Source organism: Stegodyphus dumicola, chromosome 4 (assembly GCF_044657685.1).
Source record: "Stegodyphus dumicola isolate Sdum_Otavi_A_Nest chromosome 4, ASM4465768v1".
NCBI classification, from domain to species: Eukaryota; Metazoa; Arthropoda; class Arachnida; order Araneae; family Eresidae; genus Stegodyphus; species Stegodyphus dumicola.
Window position 1 is genome coordinate 172881008 of NC_140771.1, and position 21553 is coordinate 172902560.

The window sequence follows — 21553 nt, forward strand, 5'->3', positions numbered from 1 at the left end:
AAGTTCGGGGTCAGGGTGAGGAATTTTCTTTCGACAGAAATGTACACACACACACAGTCTTGAGTAGAGAATCTAAAACCATTTTCCTGCGACCATTGAACAATTCTATTGAGAGATGTCTGCAGTTTACACTCAATGTCTTTCAGGTCTTCTCCCTGGCAACTGACTTGCATGTCATCGACGTAGAGCATACCCTGGACTGCTGGGGGTAGTTGTTTTAAAATAGAGTTAATTTTTATACTAAATAATGTAACACTTAATACACTTCCTTGCGGAACGCCCTCTTCTTGATGAAACATGTCAGAAAGTGTATCGCTTATCTTCACATGAAACTTCCGATCCTGTAGGAAATGTTTGACGAATATCGGCATGTTTCCTTGTAAACCATTGCTATATAGGTCACGAAGGATACCTTATCTCCAGGTGGTATCATAGGCTTTCTCTATATCAAAGAAAATTGAGATAATGATTTCTTCTAACGAACGCTCTACGGATACCTGTTTCTGAGAGTAGGATATTATCGACAGTTGCTCTTCCTTTTCTAAAACCATTCTGATAAGGGGAGATACAATTATTTGTCTCTAAATAATAGAGCAGACGAGTGTTGACCATCTTTTCAAAGAGTTTGCAGAGGCAGCTAGTTAGAGCGAAGGGGCGGTAATTTGACGGATTAGTAGGGTCTTTTCCCGGTTTAACAATGGGGGTGACAAAAGAAGTTTTCCCAGGCATTTGGAAAGACTTGTTCCTTCCATTCTCTATTAAAGAGAAAGAGGATGGCTGCCAATGACTTGGAAGGAAGATGTTTCAGCATAGGATAGGCAATATCATCTGGACCAGGACATGAATTTTTTGTCTGCAACAGAGCTCTTCAGTTCAAGCACTGTAAAATCCTGATTATATGGTTCAGTATTGGAAGATTTGAAATTAGTTGTTTTTTAATGAATTTTTTTGCGGAAAGAAATTCAAGAGGGTAGTTACTAGTGTGCGAGACTGCTGAGAAACTGCCCAATAGCGTTGGCAATTCCTTCCCTACTAGTAACTGCTTCACCCCTTGTCTTTAAAATGGAAAGTGTGTGCTCTTTGCAGATACCGGACGCTTTCCGGACTCTCCCAGACCTTCTTACTCGAAGTTGAAGAGCTAATCGAAGATACACGAGATCCAAGAATTCTTCCGACTTTTCCTTCGCACCTGCCGAGCTTTTGATTTAGCCCTTTTGAATATTACGAGATTTGATTCTGAAGGATATCGCCGAAAAATGCTCCAAGCTTTCCTTTGTTTTCCGATGGCATCCTGGCATTCAGGATTGCACCAGGGCTTTGGGTATTTTGGCTGTTTTACCGACGTTTTTGGTATACATATATCAGCTGCTTGAATAATTTTATCTGTAATGATCTTCACAGCCTGATCAATGTGCACATTTTTTACCATTTCTTCAGTGAAAAGAGCATAATGTATGAAAGAGTCCCAGTCGGCTTTATCCAACAAAAAGCGTGGTGTTCTCGGTATAAAAACACTTGTTTCCTGTAACGCTTATAATAGGAAAATGATCGCTATTATATAGATAATTCTCGACATTAAAGAAACAAAAAGGCAAAAGCTGTGGAGAAACAATAGCAAAGTCAATGGAATGGAAAGTCCTTGTTGGCTAATGAAAATAAGTGCTTTCTGCGTTGTTAAGGATACAGAGACAGTGGTCGTGGAGTAGCTGTTCAATTTGCTTCCCTCGTGGGTTTGTATCTTTACTACCCCACAAAGGATTGTATCCATTGAAATCACCGACTAGAATAAACGAAGCTGGTAGTTGGGCAATTAGATCCTCTAAATCTCTTAATGTTCTCATTAGGCGGGATGTAAATACTACAGACAGTAGTCAGTGTTCGAATGCTCAACTGTACTACAATTGCTTAGATAGGATTATCCAAAGCGAGAGCATTAAATTTCCTTGTAAGAATTTAGAGAATATCCTTATTTTTGCAATTTGAACAGGAAGCGTTGTTTTTGAAAATATTTTATGTGAACGTCTTGTACTCAAGTTTGTGCATGTCAGGAAAAAAATTAAGAAAAATAGTCTTAGACAACAAAGGTATTAAGAATTTTATTACAATAGTTAAATCACAATTAAAGCTTTAAAAATATATTAACCTCAAATAAACTAAAACAAAATTGCATAAAACACCAAAGAGCAAACATTTCATGCTGCTTTTGAAAAACCTTTAAACATTGGCTATCTTGAGCTGGTATCTGTTGTAGTTGTTGGTACACTAGCATACTGAGATTTATCTTCACCTGAAGAGCTCTTCTCACTGCAACCTGTTAATACAAAAATTTTTATATTTAGTGCTTTGACAGTTTTATCAGAATACAAGCATCAGCATCTACCACACTTTAAACCTGGATTAAAAACAGAACTTGACATACATAATGTCTTAACTCTAAACAGATTGCAGCAAATTTACCAAATAACAGTATTCATTACCGTATACGAAATTTCTCATATAGTCTTTAAAAACAGAATTTTCTGTGTAGTTAATCGCTTGCTTTAATCCAATGAACATTTGCCACCTATCTGAAAACTGAAAGGGGCGGGAAGGAAGAGTAACGAAAGCATTTGAAATATACAAGAAATCAGATGAAAATAACGGAAATATGTATAATTTTTGAAAAAGTCACCCCTCTTTCAAGAATTTCGTGGGCTTGTCGGTTCCCAAATTTATGTGGAACACTTCAAAAGTTCTTATTTTGCTCCTAACGGTTTCTGTTATTCCAATAAGCGGCGTTACATCTTCATAAAGTAGTTTCAGAGAAGTTTATTTACAATAATCCCAAATCAGGCACAGATAATTTTATCTTCCCTATTTAATAGTCCTTATTTCAGATGCAAGGGAAGAGATCTAGGAAACCTTAACCAAAAACTATTCTAAAAGTTTTAAGAAAGAATAAAGCTATATGAACTTCCTAGTCTAGTCATGCAAGGAATGAATGTCGAAGGCAGAATGTAATGTGTTTTCTTTAACTTTCGATTTTGTATGCAGTGTATGTGGTTATAGGTATATAACTATAGATTGTTAAAATAGTCACTTCTGTATAGTGAAACTTGGCAACGTCAAAAACGAGCGCCAAACGATATATTGGCGAGACAGGATTCTACCTATACTTTGAGGTAAAAGAAATCTAAAAAGAGTTTTATACTTGCTTTGTGCTTGAACTTTCTTCAGAATATACTCGTTATAGTATTGCCTAATAGGTAAACCTGAAGACATTTAAATTTTAAAAATGAGTCTTAAGTTTTTTTTTCTTCAACAGTTCGGTTTAAATGTTTGTAAAGTCTTAACTCTGATTTGTTTTCTATGAGCTAAGCAAACCAATTTGTTAAAAATTTCATAGTTATTTTAATTTATATTTCTTTAATAAAACCGTGCTAAATAGTGAATTTAAACGCCTTGACTGTTAAATGTACGACATATCAATGCATGAATTCTTAAAATAAAAGTATGTTCAAAACTAAATTTTAGAATTCAACGTGAAATCCATGTCAAAAATATTTAGGTTAGGTTATTTAATTACAGCATAGCTTTCGAGGGCTATCTGCCTAAGGGGAGGGATGCCTTCGTGGTTGGTTTTTTTAATGGCACAAAACCTCGAGGGTTATGCGCCAGACAAATGGTAAATAAAATTCAAGACGCAAAACCCACTGTATCAAGTGAATTGATGAAATGGACCCGAGATGCTCATGAAGGCATGGAGAAATGACTTTGAAAGATCCAGGCACTCTAGAAACAGGTAGATCAGGATAAAAGGGAAATGACTACAAATCATGGTAAAAAGGGATTTCTTAAAAAACTTATGAGGTTGATGGGGGGGGGTTCTTCCGATGAGATGAGGAGGCCTTCGTCGAGGACTTTCTCAGGGAAACTAGCTCGTATACACGTTACAAATGGGAAAAACCACAAAAAACACCCATGCAGCCAACCCGTTCGCGAGATTCGAACCTCGAACCGAACTACCAGTGTTCAGAAACTTTATCGCTCGGCAGCTGGTGAGCTCAAAAATATTTAAAAAGTTTTATATTCTATTCAGTCTGCGTTTCGACATGGAAGCTGGCACTTCCAGAATTTCTTTACAAAGATTCCATGAACATTTTGAAACAAGGCTTAAAAGTATGTGTTCCAGTAAAAAGTGACTAGGATAATGTTAGCTGGGACTCAAAATCCTTACTGCGAGTTTAGACGATCCATATAACAAAGCTGATGAGATTCATCAAGGTCTACTATAGGATTACTGGTTACAGGAAGACTGATTTTAGCCGCTTTTTGCTGGTAGTTTATATATAGAAATTCGATTTTGGATTATTCGAAGTACAGTTAGGCTACCTGTTAAAGGAAAGTGGAGGAAATTTTGCTCATATTTTCACATACGGGAAATATTTATCAGGGTAGACTCGATAGCCACGATTTAGTCCCGAGTCAAACTGCAAATGTTCCGAGATCTTATCTGCTCGGCCATTACAAAGCTTATTTCGCGTAATAAAAAGGCTAACACTAAACAAATTTTATTAGAAAAACTTTCAAATTTTAGGAAAACGTTCTTTGTTATCAATTGCTGCAAAGCAGATAGACTACCTATTTATGCAGGAAGAAAATGCATATCGATAACAAATACGAACAAAAATGCCGTGAAGGATTGTCTTAAACAGACAAGCCTTTAGGAAAGTCTAAATAGTCAATCACAGTAGTTTCTTGGTCAGCTATGTTAACTATATAACGGATTTCTTTTCTAAAACGCTTAGTTACTAATTTTAATTGCCACGTAAAATTAGCATTTAAAATGAATGACTTCATTTCGGTAGGACTACCTAGATTACGGCGAACCATGCGAGGGCTATCTTCCTAACGAAAAGAATACCTCTAATCGATTTTTAAGATCGAATATGAAACAGTTTTTCCCTATGCCACGAGACGACAAACCATGCGGTTAGCACGTTCCCCAATGTTTAAACCCAAGTCGAAAGACTAATGCTCAGAAGTTAATACGTTGCCACTGATAGGAGAAACTAATTTCGAAGCCTATTTAATAGACAAGCGTCGTCGCTTAACAAATTACTTGAAGGAGAAAGTTGCTAAATTTTAAATTTAGTTAGCAAAGCTGTTGCTCATTTTTGTTGTGGAGTTCCTCTTCTTAAATTGTATAACACCAAAGGTCAGTAAAGTTTATGCTCCTTCGAGACCAAACCTCTGACATTCGAGATAGTGACATATCTTACCTGCCGAGCTTCGAGTCGAGGACGTCGATGTCATGCTAGTTAACCTTGATAGTATAGTGACTAGGAAAGGAGACACCTCGAGGAAGAGGAGTTTGCCAGAGATTTAAAGAAATTCTTCAGCGGTTTTTGAAAGTTTCAAGATAATCAGTGTTTATGGCATAAAATGCCCTCAGTGGCCCCGAGTTTCAGATGAAACGAAGAAAAGCCGGAACGCGTTTCAGGTATGAGCCTATGACCTTCATCTAACTTGAGTACCAGTAACATAAGAAATCTTCATTAACAGAAAACGTTGTATCTGTTTAGAAGTTTCAAGCTGCTTTTATTAAAATATATTTCTATGAAGTGTGTTCAAATCACTTCAAGCTCATACGCTCATAAATTAATATTCAGCTTCATTTACATAAGATATTCGAGTGGCATTTGTTTAGGATTTTATAAGATTTCACCGCACTATGGATTTAAACAGAAACCGAAAGGAGCAAACAAACTTGCATGGAAGTTGCTATTAACGAATGTAATCATTAATACATAAATGTATACCAATTCCTCGTTATCTAATCTCTGTATTGCATTTCTGTTTACCTGCAAATTTATTCAGGTGAAGATTAGTCCGTTTAATCACCTGCTAATGAGTTTTAGTGGAGCTAATCTGGAATTCAAAACACGCTGAATGGCGTGCAGTGCACTAATGCGTCAATATTTCAAACTAATGCAACGAAACTGAATAACTTCGGAGAAACTAGAACTTTGAACTTGGGTATTATGCATTTTATGAGTCCGAAAATCTGAACTACAAATTGAACATTAGTAAACTTAATTGTAGTTTAAGGATTATAGATTTTAACATCGCGAAAGTTTTCCATCTAGTAATTAGAACTCTAGAATTAGAGTTTAAAAGTTTGATGAGATTCGAGTACTTAAATTCCTCGTAATAAAATGAAATGTACTGCATACATATTACACATAACTCGGCAGAAGTACCGATGCTTATAACAGTATAAAGTTTATAAAGACATTAATGCAATTCCGTAACCGTCGTTTGTCTTAATATTTGCCAGTTCTGTAATGGTCATTAATATGTCTTGATCTATGTCTATGATATCAATGAGGTCTGTAAACATCTCTCATTGAAATTAACATTTTAACTTATTTGATTACAGCAAAGCATACCAAGACTATTTACCTGAGACGACCTTATGAATTTTGTTCATTTACATCGCAAGTGTGTGAACGGACTGGCTAAAGAAAAACGTCTATGCAGCCAATTCTTTCGCCTTGTTTGAAGACGGGTCGAACTACTAGTGTTTAGTGGCAGTTTGCTGGGACCTTGGTCTTAAAACTGAGTTTTAACAAGAAATTAATATTCCTTAAAATCTATTCCGTGCTTCATTTTAGACATTTAATATGAAATGCTGATCTTATACTTAAAGCAAGATGTGAAGATATGTTAACTTCTACCGGATCGGTTATGATGAAAAAGTGATTTATTACTAGATTTCTACAGTAAAGCATGATTTAAAAGCTTACATTTACTTGCTTAATCCGTCTCAATAAAAAATATGACGCATTTTGATCAAGCATTATTTTTCAGCAAATGATAACAGCTTCTACGTTAATATTTGGCAATTTTATATTAAAACACCAGGAGAAGGAAGACTTAGGATATACAAGATTAGACAAGGATAGAGTACATGAATGGTGGCTGGATAAATTTAAGCTAAAATGAGTGTCATGACCAGACAGGTTTGCTAAAGGGAACGTATCATGTGGTAAGCATGTTTCAATTGGATTGTTCGCACTATGCTCACTGTGCTTTAAGGCTCAGAATTACACAGCAAGTAAAAGGACATACGACTTTTTAATTTGCTTTAAATTGTATGCAACACATCAGTACAGATTTAGGAATTCAGTTACGAAATTCTGTTCTATTAAACTAAATGGAAAAAATTTGTTCTATATTGTAATGACATTGAAATTCTACAGCTAAAATATACATTGTATTCTTAGATAGAAATTTCGATTACACATTTAGTCCTTCGAAAGACTTCGAAAGACGCACTTGGAGTAAATTGCGCTTTACTCCAAGTGCGATTATTAAGTTTTGTTTGAATATGGCAAAGAAACGAGGGCTATCTGCCCAAGAGAAACGCCTTCCTGGAGGCATTTTCGAGGAAAAACGGAAACAAACCTCGCAGTCAACCCGTTCTTCTGGGATCGAACGCGGACGAGGTCGATATTTCAGTATTCAGCTGTATTAATTACTTTCTCACTGGTGGAGCCCTTCATAAGCAAGAACTCTGTATTGAGGAATACTTTAACATCAGCATAGAATACTTCATAAGTCACATTTAAAATTAATATGTTCATTAAAGACCCATCAGTTATCAGCCCCGACAGAAGTTCTTGCTCAGTACGTTACTTCAGCTTGTTAATATTAACATTATGCTCAGCTACGGAAAGCGTTACATATTCAAATTGACAAGTCTTTCCATATCTTAAAACAGGAACTAAATACACAAAAATTTACGAATTTGTCTTGAGATAAGGTGCGAGCTAGGGTTTACTAAATTTATTACTTTTTTGGAAAGAACCGATATAGTTGGCTGTAGTAAGCTATTGTAAGAGTTTAAAATAATTTAAATATCTAAACTATAGCATTGAAATTTATTTACAACTACAGCAAAGGTTGCTTTTATGCAAAATGGCATTTACTTTCTTTGCAAGATTTAAGAGTAGTATTTACTATTTCATGGTAAATGAAAGTAATGCTCGATACAACTTCCATAACGTTAAGTTTTTGCAGTTACCTGATGGAGGATCTATGTTTCCATTAAATGGCAGCTCACTGATTCGGTTATTGGCAGTACGCTCCATACTTTCTGCAAAAGAGTTCAAATATTAAAATTGAAAAAAATGCATTTCACATTTTAAATTTAAGCGCTTCATAAATTTTCTACTCAAGAAGTGATTAAATATTCAAATAGCTTATTTAATACTGGCATTTCCACGTTTGGTTACTTACGTCTTAGCACCACCTTGGCGACGTTTTACAAGATTTAATTGCAAAAAAATTGCATTTTATGCCATAAGTGTTTATCGTAAATATTAACAAGCTTATTTAACTGGGGTTCTCTGATGAAACTTTCTCGGCTATTTTAAAGCGTTAGTTTGGTTTTGATTCTGGCAACGCACACGAGGCTATCTGTATAAGGTAAAGTTCACTTCATGAGGACTAAAGATAAATTGACTGGCATTTCGAGATAAACAAGAAAGGTTCTGAAAACGTTCATCCAAATAGTTCACCGAGATTGGAACCCAGATCAAATTACCAAAATCAAATTATCAAGAGATTTTAATCGAGCGAGCAGTAAAGCGTTGTAAATTGGAATACCAAAAACATTGCGTATCGAAATGGCGATGCCACTTGTTAAAAGTGCATAGTTGGCAGAGTTTGGCTTATCCTTACATCTGGAAACTAAGGTGGTTGAGCTAGTACGTGAATACCAAATTAAGCTGAAGTTTTTGCTGAGAGTTACAATCAAAATAAGTATTAACGCTTTCCCCAGCATCCAGTTATCAGGACTACCTGACCATGATCCATTTGGATCATCCTAGTACACGGACAATAAGACTTAAGCCAAAGCACAACTGACTAATAAAACCCAATGATGTCTGACCCAAATTTTAAAATATCTTAGCATGAGTGTGTCGATATTCACACGCTACCGCCTTCAGCTGCAAACAAATGACAGATTTGAATCTGACTGACTGAGTTGCAGCTAAAGAAAGCCACAATGTCTGAACCATAGAAAGTGTCCCTACAATAAAACGTAGGCTTATTATCGTGGGTTCTCTTAGTTTTACTTGATATGTTATTTTTCTAATAATGGATATTCACTGAAAAAAGTTACATCTATGGTATTTTCAGTTACGATTATAAAGTTAAAGAGCACCTATTTCAGTGGAATGTGGAACTGTTTTACCTGTGAACAGTATCTTTACACAGAGCCCATTTTTATATCGTAGAAACGTAAGCACATAGAAAGGAAATTAAGTATAATTTTCTATATTTTCGAGAATTTAAAATAACATAATCTATTCAACTAAAACTTGTTAAAACAAACTGAAAAGTGTCTTAAATTTACGCATAGTAGTAATAAAATATTCTGCGTAACTGAAATTTATATAAAAGTTACACTCTAATAAATTAAATGGAATCTTAGGCTAAAATAAAAACTTCTCTTAATTAATATTTTGTTAAAAAGTTAGTCCAAAAAATTAATATAAATTTTATTCTCCTGCACGATGTTAATAGAAATTATTAATTGCGCAGAGTTAAAAGTTTTTATTTCGAATTTATAAGCCTCATTTCTTATACAACACCTCCGAGAATTAAAGTCAGATTTCATAAAGTCTGAATTATCTATTACTGAAAATGGATTCAAAGTATTTCAGTTAAAGAACAGGATTCAATAGATGCGCAGTGAAAAAGATTAGTCCTGTTCAGTTTCGGTTCATACTCTGACAAAAACGACTGGCGTAGTAATTTAAATTGCTTGCGTAAATCTGTTAAGATCAAGATCAGCGTTTAAAGAGAATTCTCATTTTTAGAAAAATTTTAAAAGCAAGATCAGACCTACTGGTGGTCTTAGGATAGGTCCATTTATCATCTAGGGAAATGGCAACTATATTTGGCTAGCATATAATGCAAAACGTGAAGTTTTATAACCTTATGGAAACAATTTGCAAATCAGAAACCTCCACTTTCTCCATTTGCATTTTTCAACATTAGATCTACAGTACATTAAGCCTAGATAAATCTACGGTTTTTACTGTATTTAATTGAATACAATCGAATTTAAAATTATAATCGAACCCTCAGGAATGATCATTAGTTGATTTAATAAAATCTAACTAATATGGCTTGAAATGGATGAAGACTATGAATAGTATGAACTGGAGAGCATTTAGTCATCGATTCTTTCTAAGCAATAAAAACATGAGCATATTATCTAAGTAAATTAATTACATAAAGTCAATTTGAACACGTTTTATGCAATACATAGACGTCATGAAATCTTGGTTTAATGCTCAGAAAAAGCCAAGTTATTTGAAGAGAGTTTAAGTGACATTAAAATTTCCTCCAAGATAAGAATAAACATATTTCATTTTACTATACACTCAACATTTAGTGCAAAGGTTTTAGCTAAGTCTCATCTTAAACATTCAGAATTTTAGGGAACTAAATATATTCGCAAAAATGCTGCATTTTTATTAATTTTGAAGTACTGAATTAGTAAAAGTTCGCATGAACTATTCTAAAGTAATCATAAAAATCAAGGATTTGTTTTACATGTTCTCTCAGCATATTTAACTTACCTAGTTGATCCAGTGCACATCTGTAATTCGTGAAAGACAGTTCAATAAACAAACGGTAGAGCCACACTCCAATAATGCCACCAAGATGAGGAGCAACTACAGGCACCCAGAACCATTTATAGTCACGGAAACTAGAAAGAACAAGTTTCGATATCGCTTTACTAAACAGCAAAATCTAGTTTAAAAATACTTTCATCCAATAAAACTATTTTCAGGCGCCTTCATAACGGTACGCTGTTGCAAGTGCTGACACCTATACTCAAATCGACATCTATTCGAAGAGAAACCTTTATGGTGGCCTCAGCATAATTTTAATACAATACAATTTTATTTAAATAAGCTTATATCACCAGTTCGGCATTAAACGCACCAAGACAAAATAAATTTTTCAAGACACCAATAAAAATCGGTTAAGGCTTCTTTTCTACGGTAACAGGTGGCTGCAAGCATTCTACGGTGAAGTGCTGCTGTAAACAGTACATAAGTAATGCTAATATTTAAAAACACACAACAAAAGTTTCTTAAAAGTTCTAAATAAGTGGACATTTTACACCAATGACTTCCAAATAAACATAATTCATTTTGAAATTAGAATTGATTGGAAAGCAGCGTTAGGTATAAAACGATTCCAAGTGTTGCCAGTTATGCATTACAAAATGAAGAAGTTCTGGTTGCATCAACAAGAACTAATTTTCGAAAGCATAACTGAAATCACTTTTGCCATAGAGAAGTTCTTGACCTATACTTCACGAAACAACTCAGGATGTTAAAAAGCAGGAAGGTTCGTAATCAAAAACTGATAAATTTTCACATTAAATTTTATGTTGTATCAATAGTTTATAAGCTGGTTGGGACAAAACTTAAAAATCTTCCATTCTTTAATCCCTAATGATACCTGTACACTTTGATATAAAACTCATGTGTTGCAACTACATACCATCTCTACCGACCTCAGAGTCAAATTTATTAAATCCTTTAACTGGAACTCAAATTACAACCACATATAGTGACTGCGAATTATTTTGCTTCGTATTCGTGTGGATAAAGAGTTAAAAAAGAAACTTGCGTATTACGTACAAGGAAATCGAAGAAGTTCCATCAAGTCATGTCAAAGTTACCAGTTTATCAAGTTCTTCAAAACATTTTAATGGTTAACATTAAAAACTGCATAGTAGACATAATTAAGGTTTATTTTGATTTTCATGTAGTTACCAAGTAATCCAAGATTCAATATCCGATTACCACTTTAAAGTGTATATTCAGTTAACTACATTTAAATACATCAAGTATGCATCCGACACAAAACACTTTCAATTATTGAAATCAAAATTTGTAAACTTTCTTAATAGCGTAAAAACTAGCGTTTTCGATTAATTTAGTAATAAGATTCAATTGTCTTTGCTATTTTTTTTCCTTTGAGAACATACAGACTCCCCGTGCACCACATATGTACAACACGGGGCTTACAGAAGTTAGTTAACTAGAACATTAAAGGTTACATGTATAAATAAACATTAAAAATTACATGCATAAATAAAGCGAACAAAAGCAGAGAACAGCAGTCTGGACTTCACGAAAACAGATAAGTTCACTGGCCAAGTCACTCCAAACATTTTCAAATCGTTCTGCAAGCATAATCTAGGGCCATGAAATGTAGGGCACGAGAAAATCAAATGTTCCACATCCTGAGGAACTCTTTTTGAACATTCACATAAATTGTTTGATCGTAGATTAAAACGAAACAGATAACTTGCAAATTTACCGTGACCAGATAAAAACTGAGACACTAAAATTTAACGGGAGGAAAGACTCGGAATTCAGTCTATGGTAAATAGAAGGAAGGAACTTTTTGGTGACTTCCGCATTACAAGATGAAATGTATTTCCTCATTCCACATAGCTAAAAGCTTTTTATAATGAAAGGACTTCCAATAACTCTTTGGAATGCTAATGTTGATATCAATGGGTAAATTTAAGGCATCTTTAGCTAAGAAATCAGCTCTGTCTTTGCTATTAAATTTGATTTACGTCCCTTAAATGAAACTGGTGTAAAATTCCAACTTCTTGGAGACAGTCTCAAAACGCCGGATGATTTTAACATATTAACACCAATGACGAAACACACCAATTGACAATCGATTTTCTACGTGAAACGCCGATTGAAGCTGTCTAATAACGACGTTGCAAGTAATTGAAACTGCTTAAAGTCACAGAATATTAAACATCCCGAATTTCAAATCAATTTCAATTTATCTAAAACTTATGAGGAAGATCTGGCAGTATCAGATCTATGAAGGAGATCAACTGGCAGGTTATGCGTAGGGTACAATTGGCATGCTCCGTTATCAAAGTGCTAATAAGCTGGATATACGGAATATTTTAAAGACATGAATCATTTCAGATGGCTTACGAGAAACCAACATTTGCGACAGAATTTGAAAGAACAAATTTATCCTACTATAAAAATTGGAATGGTTATTTTCTAAATTAATAAAACGTACCTGAAAACTTCTACTCCCCAACCAGCGATGATGGTAAAAAGTCTGGGGCTAAGATCTCTAGCTGGATTGAGTGCTGCTCCACAGTTGTGACCAAAAGCTAAACAAATGAGCACGAGTCCCAAGCCGATAACGATGGGTGTAGTCTGAGGAGACATGCATAGGTTTCTAGTATCTGCAGCCGTAGAAATCACCAGAAGCAGCAAAGCAGTTCCTACTACCTAGAAAATGAAGTTAGACTCTTGCAAAAAGCTACAACAAACATTTTACGAAAACGTTTACAAAATTTATGAAATTTGCAAAGTGGAACAAGATGTTTAAATATCAAAATCTAAAACTATTTTGGTTACACTTCAAATTACTTGCAAAATACAAGTCAAGTTTTAATAGTCAAATTTTTCTTCAACAGAAGGAAACTGCCTAAAGCAAAATTAGTTTTCTTAATTCCATATCTGTAATAAGCACAGTTGTTTAAAGCTATTGCCAACAGTCACAGCTGAGATAATATTAAAAAGCCAAATTTAGAAATTGTTTTCAGTGAATTTACAAATTAGTACACCTAAAGTTAGAGAAAAACGCCAAGTTTGAGGTAAGTCAAGACCCATTGCTTCCGAAATTCAGTCGTTAATCTGAAACTATCTAAAACAGAAAATAGGTTGAAAATATAGGCATCAAGAAGTGTGATGAGAACATACTGTTTAATTTAATTTACTTTCGAAAAATGAATCTACAATTAGGAAATTTCTCCAGAAAACAATAAGGTATACAATGATTTTTAAGTTTCTCTTAGTATTCTAGTGCTTGGACTAAGCATGAAGTGAGAATTTTAAGTTTTATCTAAACTATTCAACTATTAATTGAAAGCATAAATTGGTAGTAACTTTTACATTGCTACAGGATTACAGTAAATGAGTATATTATGCGAGACATACCTGATCCAAGAAACATGTACCAATAGAGGCGAAGTCTTGAGGAAAAGTAGAAAATATCTGAGCTGTGGAGTTGACTGATGGAGGCAGTTGTCTCATCCCGCCGTCGAATTCAAATATGGCATCTGATGAGCAAAGCGAAATAAGACTTAAAAATTTAAATTCTTATTAGATGTTAGAGAGTACAACTGGAATCTAAATTCAGATCTTCGGAAAGTACTTAAATTCGTAACACTACAAAAACTCTGATCATGCTCGATTAATCCGTTACAAAAATATACATATGCTGCGTTTGTACCTATATCTGGGAAGGTCTAATTAAGCCATAGGGTCACTTGTGGTCAGGTGGCGGGGCTACTCCCCATACACAAAATATAGCCCCATTAAGATATGGTGTCCTTTAAGGAATTCAGGATCCACCTTGTATAGATAAACAATTTTAACTTTGAATCGTAATTTTTCTTCACCGATTTGCCGAATGCTTAAACTATTCTCATATGGCGTATTTACCAAATCGTACCTAAAATATAATTTAACATAAATGAATTTTTAGTTGAATTACTACTTGAATTAAGTTTGAGATTTGATTTATTGCAATTTCTGACACGAAATTTTACGAAGTTATCCGCGCCAAACAAAGAGTATAAACTGTGCAAAGTATGTTACAAGTTTCATGTGGGCAAACCATATTTTAGTTGAAGTAAAGATATACTAAAAAGAGATTGCAGCTTATAATAAAAGCCAATATTCTTTAAATACTGGAATTTGTGATAAATTAAGTTTACTTCCAATATTACTCATTTAAAATCATAATTTTTTTCCTTATTTGTGATGAGGCGAGTAGGTAAAGCGAGTCTAAAGTCCATTTTGTTTACCTTTCAACGATTTATTACATTACCGTTTCATATTTGAAGTCAGCTTTGTTCTACAACTTAGATTCGCACTCGTTAATTTTAATTTTGTGCAAGAGATTCTACAAGAGATTAAATTTTCCTTCGCAAAGTTAAGATAAATAAATTATAAGTCAGGCTGTAATTGAATAAGACTGCGCTTCCTATTATTCAAGACGTTAGAGATTTTAAGTGGAAAGGCTTAACTAATACGCATACAAAACTAGCCGTGTTCAAGAGTTACACAATTAGACCAAGAAAATTTTCTTTCAAAAATTTTTTTCCAAGCTATTTCTAAAATGGATTTTAGGTATGCATCTAGGTTGAAGTGACATACAATGTAAAATTTCCTCCTTCCTAATATAAAATGAATATTTGGTCCCTACAGCAGAAAGCTAGATTTACACGGAATTTGAGATATCTGTCTGCAATTGCTCAGTCAGCTGTAATTTATACCTATCAGATTATACCTACGAAGTTTACGTACGAAAAGTAATGAATTTAAAGTATTCCGAATATAACCAGACTTCTTAAATCTTTCATTAATTTACTTGTCTCGTTCAGCCATCACGTATTTCATTACCAAGGCATTTCATTTTTTAACTTTGGTTGCAATTTATAGTATTGTTCGATGAGTTTTCAGTCACTACGGCTCTAACATTAGTAGAATTTCAATTAGTATTCATTCGCTGGTACTAAAATAAGCTTTGGTCGGGGTAGAGGGATATGAATATTCTCGAATATAAGGACGTTCGGTCGCTAAAATGTACTACGATAAAATATTAATATAGAGCACGCTTCCGTGGAACGACTGAATTATTGCGAATTTCTGTGCATGAGCCACTGAAATGCAGTTGCTAGTTCTAAAAGATATTCCATCATTAAAAGTAGAGATCTGATCAGCTAAATTTACCTTCTGGATAGCGAAGAAAGGAAATATTCTCCAGAACGATTTAGGCAAGTATATTTGAATAACTATGAAAATGTAGGATAATATTAACACAGGTTAATTTTAAGCAATAACTTGTATGATGAATTTGCGCATTTAAGATAAGTTTTTCAGAATAAATTTACAATCTGCACACTCAATTTCACAAAAAATCAGAAAGCTTTCAGATTTTATATTAAGCCCAAAGGAGTAAGGTTCTGTGCCTTACCTGTATTCAATATGTTCTTCGCATTTAAACCACATAAAATTAAATTCAAGAGCAACATCACAAAATATTTAAGAGCAGGATTCTCCAAAATTTCCAGACAGTCTCGCGCGCTTGAGATAAAATGTTTTATTCCGTACAGTGCTCGATTTGAAATCGTCGAGTTTTTAATCAAAAATTAACGTTTTAGAAAATGGGAAACAGGTAATACAAATTCAAAATTCGGTCTTCCATGTGTTAATGTTCGTGTGGAGGATTCAGACTTGAGAGGAATTTAACGCAGAATGCAGTTTCGAGACAAACAATCCTTTGTGATAAATCTCCTTTGGGTAAAAAATGCTTAAACGTTTGAATCCTATCGACACTAAAATTGTGTTGTCAAAGAGCGAAACGGCATAATAGTGCTAACTTCATTGTACGTCAAAAACGCCCAGCAGGGCAATGCCTGTTCTGTCTACATCGAGAAATTAAGGTATTGTTATGGGAAAATTAACCATTAATAGAATTATTGGAAACATTAATGAATTTCAGTTCTATTCTTGCATTTCTAAAACAAACAATTGCTCGAAGAGTTTAGGAACATGACGAAAAATTTAGTATTTCAAGTCTGAGCAAGGATAATAAAAATCGTAGTTACAACAAACGATGAAATTACGTACATCAGTAATAATAAAGGTGCTGAATCTCAACAAATCCAAACTCATTGTCAACTTCACATAGTCAAATATTACGGATGTTGACATTAATTCTGAACATTGAAATCTCATTGCGCGACAAAAATTCGTTTAAAGAAATATGGTAGTTTTAGGGGGAAAGTAGCGAAGACCGAAATATATTACGCTAGTAGAGAAGATTCAAATTAAGCATGATGTTCCAAGTTCGTGGAAACCGCAGTATACCAGTTCAAAGATGACGAGGAAAACAGTGTGTTCCAACTTAAGCATTTCCAGTAATACAATTACAAATTTATTTCCCAGATAGATTGTGAATCAAAAGCTTATGAGAAACTCACCTGCGTACAGTATGTAGACCACACAAGCAGCCAAGAAACTTGCTAAATATTGGACCGTTATATAAGGCAAAACAAGTTTCCATGGGCATTTCTTGACGGTAGCCATAGCAAGGGTGACTGCAGGATTCACGTGCCCACCTGTAATATTTTAATAAGCTTAGTTGAGAATTAAAGCATTCGACTTAACATAAGTAAAGATTCTGTAATGATGTATGCGATCTATTACTCCGATACCTTTTTAGATAGCAAGATTAAAAAGTTTTTAATCATTTATGCCGCCATTTTATTCCACGTTAGAATTTAAAACCAATGCTTTGGTAGTGCCATCTGAGGATTAAGAGCTGTAAATCACAGACATCATTACGCAAGATTTGAATTGCGTGCTTTTATTAATTGAAAATGAAGAATGCAATATTTCTTTGTAGTCTAGTTTTTCAAATATCATGGGTTAAACCAAGAGATCTCTAGAAAGCAGGTAATAGTTACAGATAAGGAGCAAATGAGCCACAGCCTATCTACACTGAAGAACTTCATTATCCGACCCCGGCAAGCCATGCGGCTGTTTGCTAAGAACTGGTATAATATTTACTCCCGTTGAACCTATTTCTATTGTCGGTGTAATTTAATTTTCTGGAATTCTTTCACAAGACACGCAAAAACCGATTATCTGTTTAAGGGATAACTAGGAAAATTGTCCTTGATTAAAAGCACGGAAGCTATGTAGCTAGCCAGTTCACTACTGAAGGAACTAGCTACATAGCTTTAGGCACACAATAAGTGGACAGCTTTAATGGAATCTGGGAACAGTAATTATGCAAGCAGAAAATCATGAAATCTGTACTCTTTCACAAAGGGTCAAGTTTTGGCCAAATCCTCACTTTTCTAAATCTTGCTAAGCTTTCACGTTTCTACATCTTGCTAATCACTGAGCAAGTAACATGTAGATATAAAATGCAAATAGTTTGAGTACCAGTATTAATCTTTAGCTTGAGAAATTAGCGTTAAAAATAATTAAATGCATGTTTAAATCTTCGAATACCATGTCAATTACACTCAGTAAGGATTACCAAAGGTTGGATGTTTGAAGCTTTCAGTAACATAATTAGAAGTACCAAAATTCTCTGAAATGCTTCAACTGCTGCTTGATTTATACGAAACGGCTTTACTTTTTAAATAGAGATAATTCTGAATCTGATTTCAAGTTGAATTGCATTAAAAATATTAATACTATATACAGGGCGAAAGATCCGATTGAGATCAACTAATAGATACCGTGAAATCTTATACCCAATGTTTACATCGTGACATAACTTTGAAGACAAGTTATCCATCTGAGAAAGATTTAGAAGCTAGAGTGCATTACAATACATTCTTAGAATATTTAATTATTTTAGATAATTCTATTGAAATTACCTGAAAATTTAGGACATGAAATTCGGTATTTTAAATAAAGCTTAAATCTCTGTAATTACAAGCATTTTATGCTCAATGAAAAGTTGGCAATATGGACTAATCAGAATAAACAATTTTAACCACATGTAACGTCACTGCTAAATCATTTATCTATAATTAAGACTATCCGTAGCACTAATACATACGTATTAAGTTTTCCCCAAATACTGGATTGCTATGTCGGCAATTTTTGAATTAGCTGGAATATAAACACATTTAATGATAAAAAAACTTAAAATCCTGTTTATAAGTCGAGATTTCAAAAGTTCTCGTTTCCTAAAGAAACAGGACGTTACAACCAGTGGTCACTAATACTGGTTTAGTACGCTTCCAACGCTTGCATAGATTTCAAAAACGTCGTTGGAATGGGGTCGTTTTAAACAGAAGGAAGGCCTTTTGAATATATTTTTTAATTCAAAAAATAAAATTAGGCCTCAAAGTTGCATATTGAAATCGTATAATTTCCAACACTCGAATACGTTGTACTTTGATTATGGCAAAGAACATTAAGGCTATTTGCCCAAGGAGGGTTATGTTTCCATAGTGAACTTGGAAATTGTCTCGCATCCACATCAAAAACACTTGTGCAGCTAGCAGTTTGCCTGAATTTCAACCCATGTCCAACATACTCCAACCTACTCTTGTTCAGCGGACTTATTCACTTGAACATTAGTGTGCTAGTTGAACTCTGAAGTTTATGCAATCATTCGTTTAAGCCTACGACGCAAAGTGAAGGTTACCTTATATCTGCATGCAGATTATAATATTGCTTGAAATCAAGATTAATAACTATTCTAGTAAATAAATACACAGTAAGCCTTTCTACATACCAGAAATGCCGCCGGAAATAGCAACTGCAATCATTAGGGCTAGACCCCATCCCAATGATGATAGTAGAACCGAGTGAGAACCCAAATGAGCCAGAGTTAAGGTAGCCATTACTCCATTTCCACAGACCTGAAAGGTAATAAAAATTTAAGTATTACTGAAATTAACATTTCCACCATTTGAAAAGCTAACAATGCAAAATACTTTGTATGAAGCTTAAAAGGTTAGAATATTAGAATACGGTAGAGCTCATGACGGCTATGCCTAAGGAAAAGAATACCATCGTGGAGGACTTTATGAATGAAATAGGCTTATATTCCCGTTACACATGGAGAAATACATGAAAACCAACCATGCATCCGTTCCGATCGCCTGGAATCAAACCCGTATGAAACTAAAGACCTTAATCTATTCTATGAAAGGACAAAATATTAGCGAACTGCGATTTCTGTAGATTAAAGATTTTCCTGGTTGATGGACGCGTTTTACATTCATTTGCTATTGCTAAATATAAATCGTGAATTTATATTTGGTTTGGCTTTGTTTACTACTTTTTAAAGAGCTATCTGCCGAACAGAAGACATGCCTTCGTAAAGGACTTTTCGTATCACGTTACACATCTAAAAAACCACAAAAACGCCCATGTAGCCAGCCCATTTGCTGGGATTTGAACCCTGGATTAAACTATCAGTGTTCAAAGACTTCACCGTTTGGCCGCTGGTGTGCCTCAACAATTTAGAAAGTTAAAAGTTAACTTCACACAAAAGAGAAGAATATATATTTACGCTTTTATCGAGTATTTTACATATCTTCAAGTGCTCTGATTCACACATTTGAATAAAAGTATTAAGAATATCCAGATCCGAAGTCCTAATAAGTAAGCAAGTTGCAATCTGAAGGAACATAAGAAACGCAATTAGTTACGAGAATCGGTAAAACTCTCGCCCGCAAGGTTGCTTCAAATGTCATCAGAAGGCTTACGTGAAGGCAACTTTAGGAAGATAATACTTAAAGACGCATTCACTTTTAAATAAGAGCGCATCAACAGTTTTTGCCAATATATTTATGCTAGCTGTTCTTGCTTAAATGCTCAGCACCTGAGCTAAGTAATCTACTTTAAATTATGAAAACTGTTATAGTTATGCTTCCAGAAGAGCAAGGCTAGCACATACTGATTCACCTGTTACTTAAATGATACACAGTTACCTTTCGATAAAAACATTTTTTGCAACGCGATTATTAAAAATTTATATTGAATGAAATTTTGAAAATTATGTATCCTAGTAAGATTCATTATAAATAAAATTATTTGTTTCATGTCGCGAACAGGAGTTTTCCCCAAACTATGAAAAAACATTTTAGTTTAATCAAACATTTTACTTGGTCCAATAAAAAATGTTGGAAAAAATACTTTCGGTACTTCCTTATTACAACGGCCCCAAGATTCATTCACTAATGAACCGAGATATCTCACCGAAATCTCACCACACGTTCTTATACTTCGCTACATATTACACCTCTGTGGATTAGCGATTAAATTTTGGAGGCCGTTATATTAAGAAAGTAACACATTTTCTTATTAAACTAGTCTTCGAGTTCAGCTGATAAACTTAATCTTCCAATCTGGGACATTCAGATTTTGAACTTCGCCAAAGGTATACTTGTAATAAAGCATAATATTATTATTAAAAATTCCTTACCACTAAGATAAAGGTTCCTAAAAACTCGGCACAAATTTCCCTCCAAGGCGACCTGCAGAATATTGATAAAAAACCTGAAACTTTAGTAGCCATTTTTGGAGCACGGCAGTTTAACGCAATATCAGAAACCAAAGACCATCTTACTCACATTTCAGCTTTTTAAAACAACCATATCTGCAACGGTTACGATTAACTTTTGCAATAACAACTTCGTCTTAGAAAAAAAAGAATATGCAAAATTATTTAACTGAGCTGTTGATCTGGAATTATAATTTTCATATTAAAAAACGTTTCCATTTGCTAACGAAAAAAAGTGATAATAATACCTCGAGTTATGTTCTCGAGATAATGTACTTCGTGAATTTATTTCAAAATGTTATCAGATTTATGCTAGTGTTACACTACAATTAAAAATAAAATGAAAAATGAAATGAAAAATAAAAAATGTCAG

General features: G+C 34.1%; 1 protein-coding gene across 1 annotated transcript; it reads right to left on the bottom strand.

Moving 5' to 3' along the window:
* Positions 1 to 2078: 2078 nt before the first annotated feature.
* Positions 2079 to 21258, bottom strand: LOC118199530 (aquaporin-9-like). The gene is made up of 8 exons (XM_035371420.2): positions 21103 to 21258; positions 19405 to 19531; positions 17123 to 17260; positions 14070 to 14191; positions 13141 to 13358; positions 10641 to 10771; positions 8069 to 8140; positions 2079 to 2311 (listed from the first exon to the last, which is right to left on the bottom strand). Exons 1-8 carry the CDS (start codon positions 21193 to 21195, stop codon positions 2226 to 2228), a joined length of 987 nt encoding a protein of 328 aa, XP_035227311.1. The 5' UTR covers positions 21196 to 21258; the 3' UTR covers positions 2079 to 2225.
* Between the last annotated feature and the right edge of the window lie 295 nt (positions 21259 to 21553).

Bases quoted from the DNA above. Each gene is read 5' to 3' on its own strand.
- LOC118199530 (XM_035371420.2), bottom strand. From the start codon at position 21,195: ATGGCTACTAAAGTTTCAGGTTTTTTATCAATATTCTGCAGGTCGCCT. The intron at 13,359-14,069 runs GTATGTCTCGCA...TTCATTTTCTAG, and splicing joins GTACATGTTTCTTGGATCAG to GTAGTAGGAACTGCTTTGCT. The intron at 8,141-10,640 runs GTAAGTTAAATA...ACTCTTTTGCAG, and splicing joins ATGTGCACTGGATCAACTAG to AAAGTATGGAGCGTACTGCC.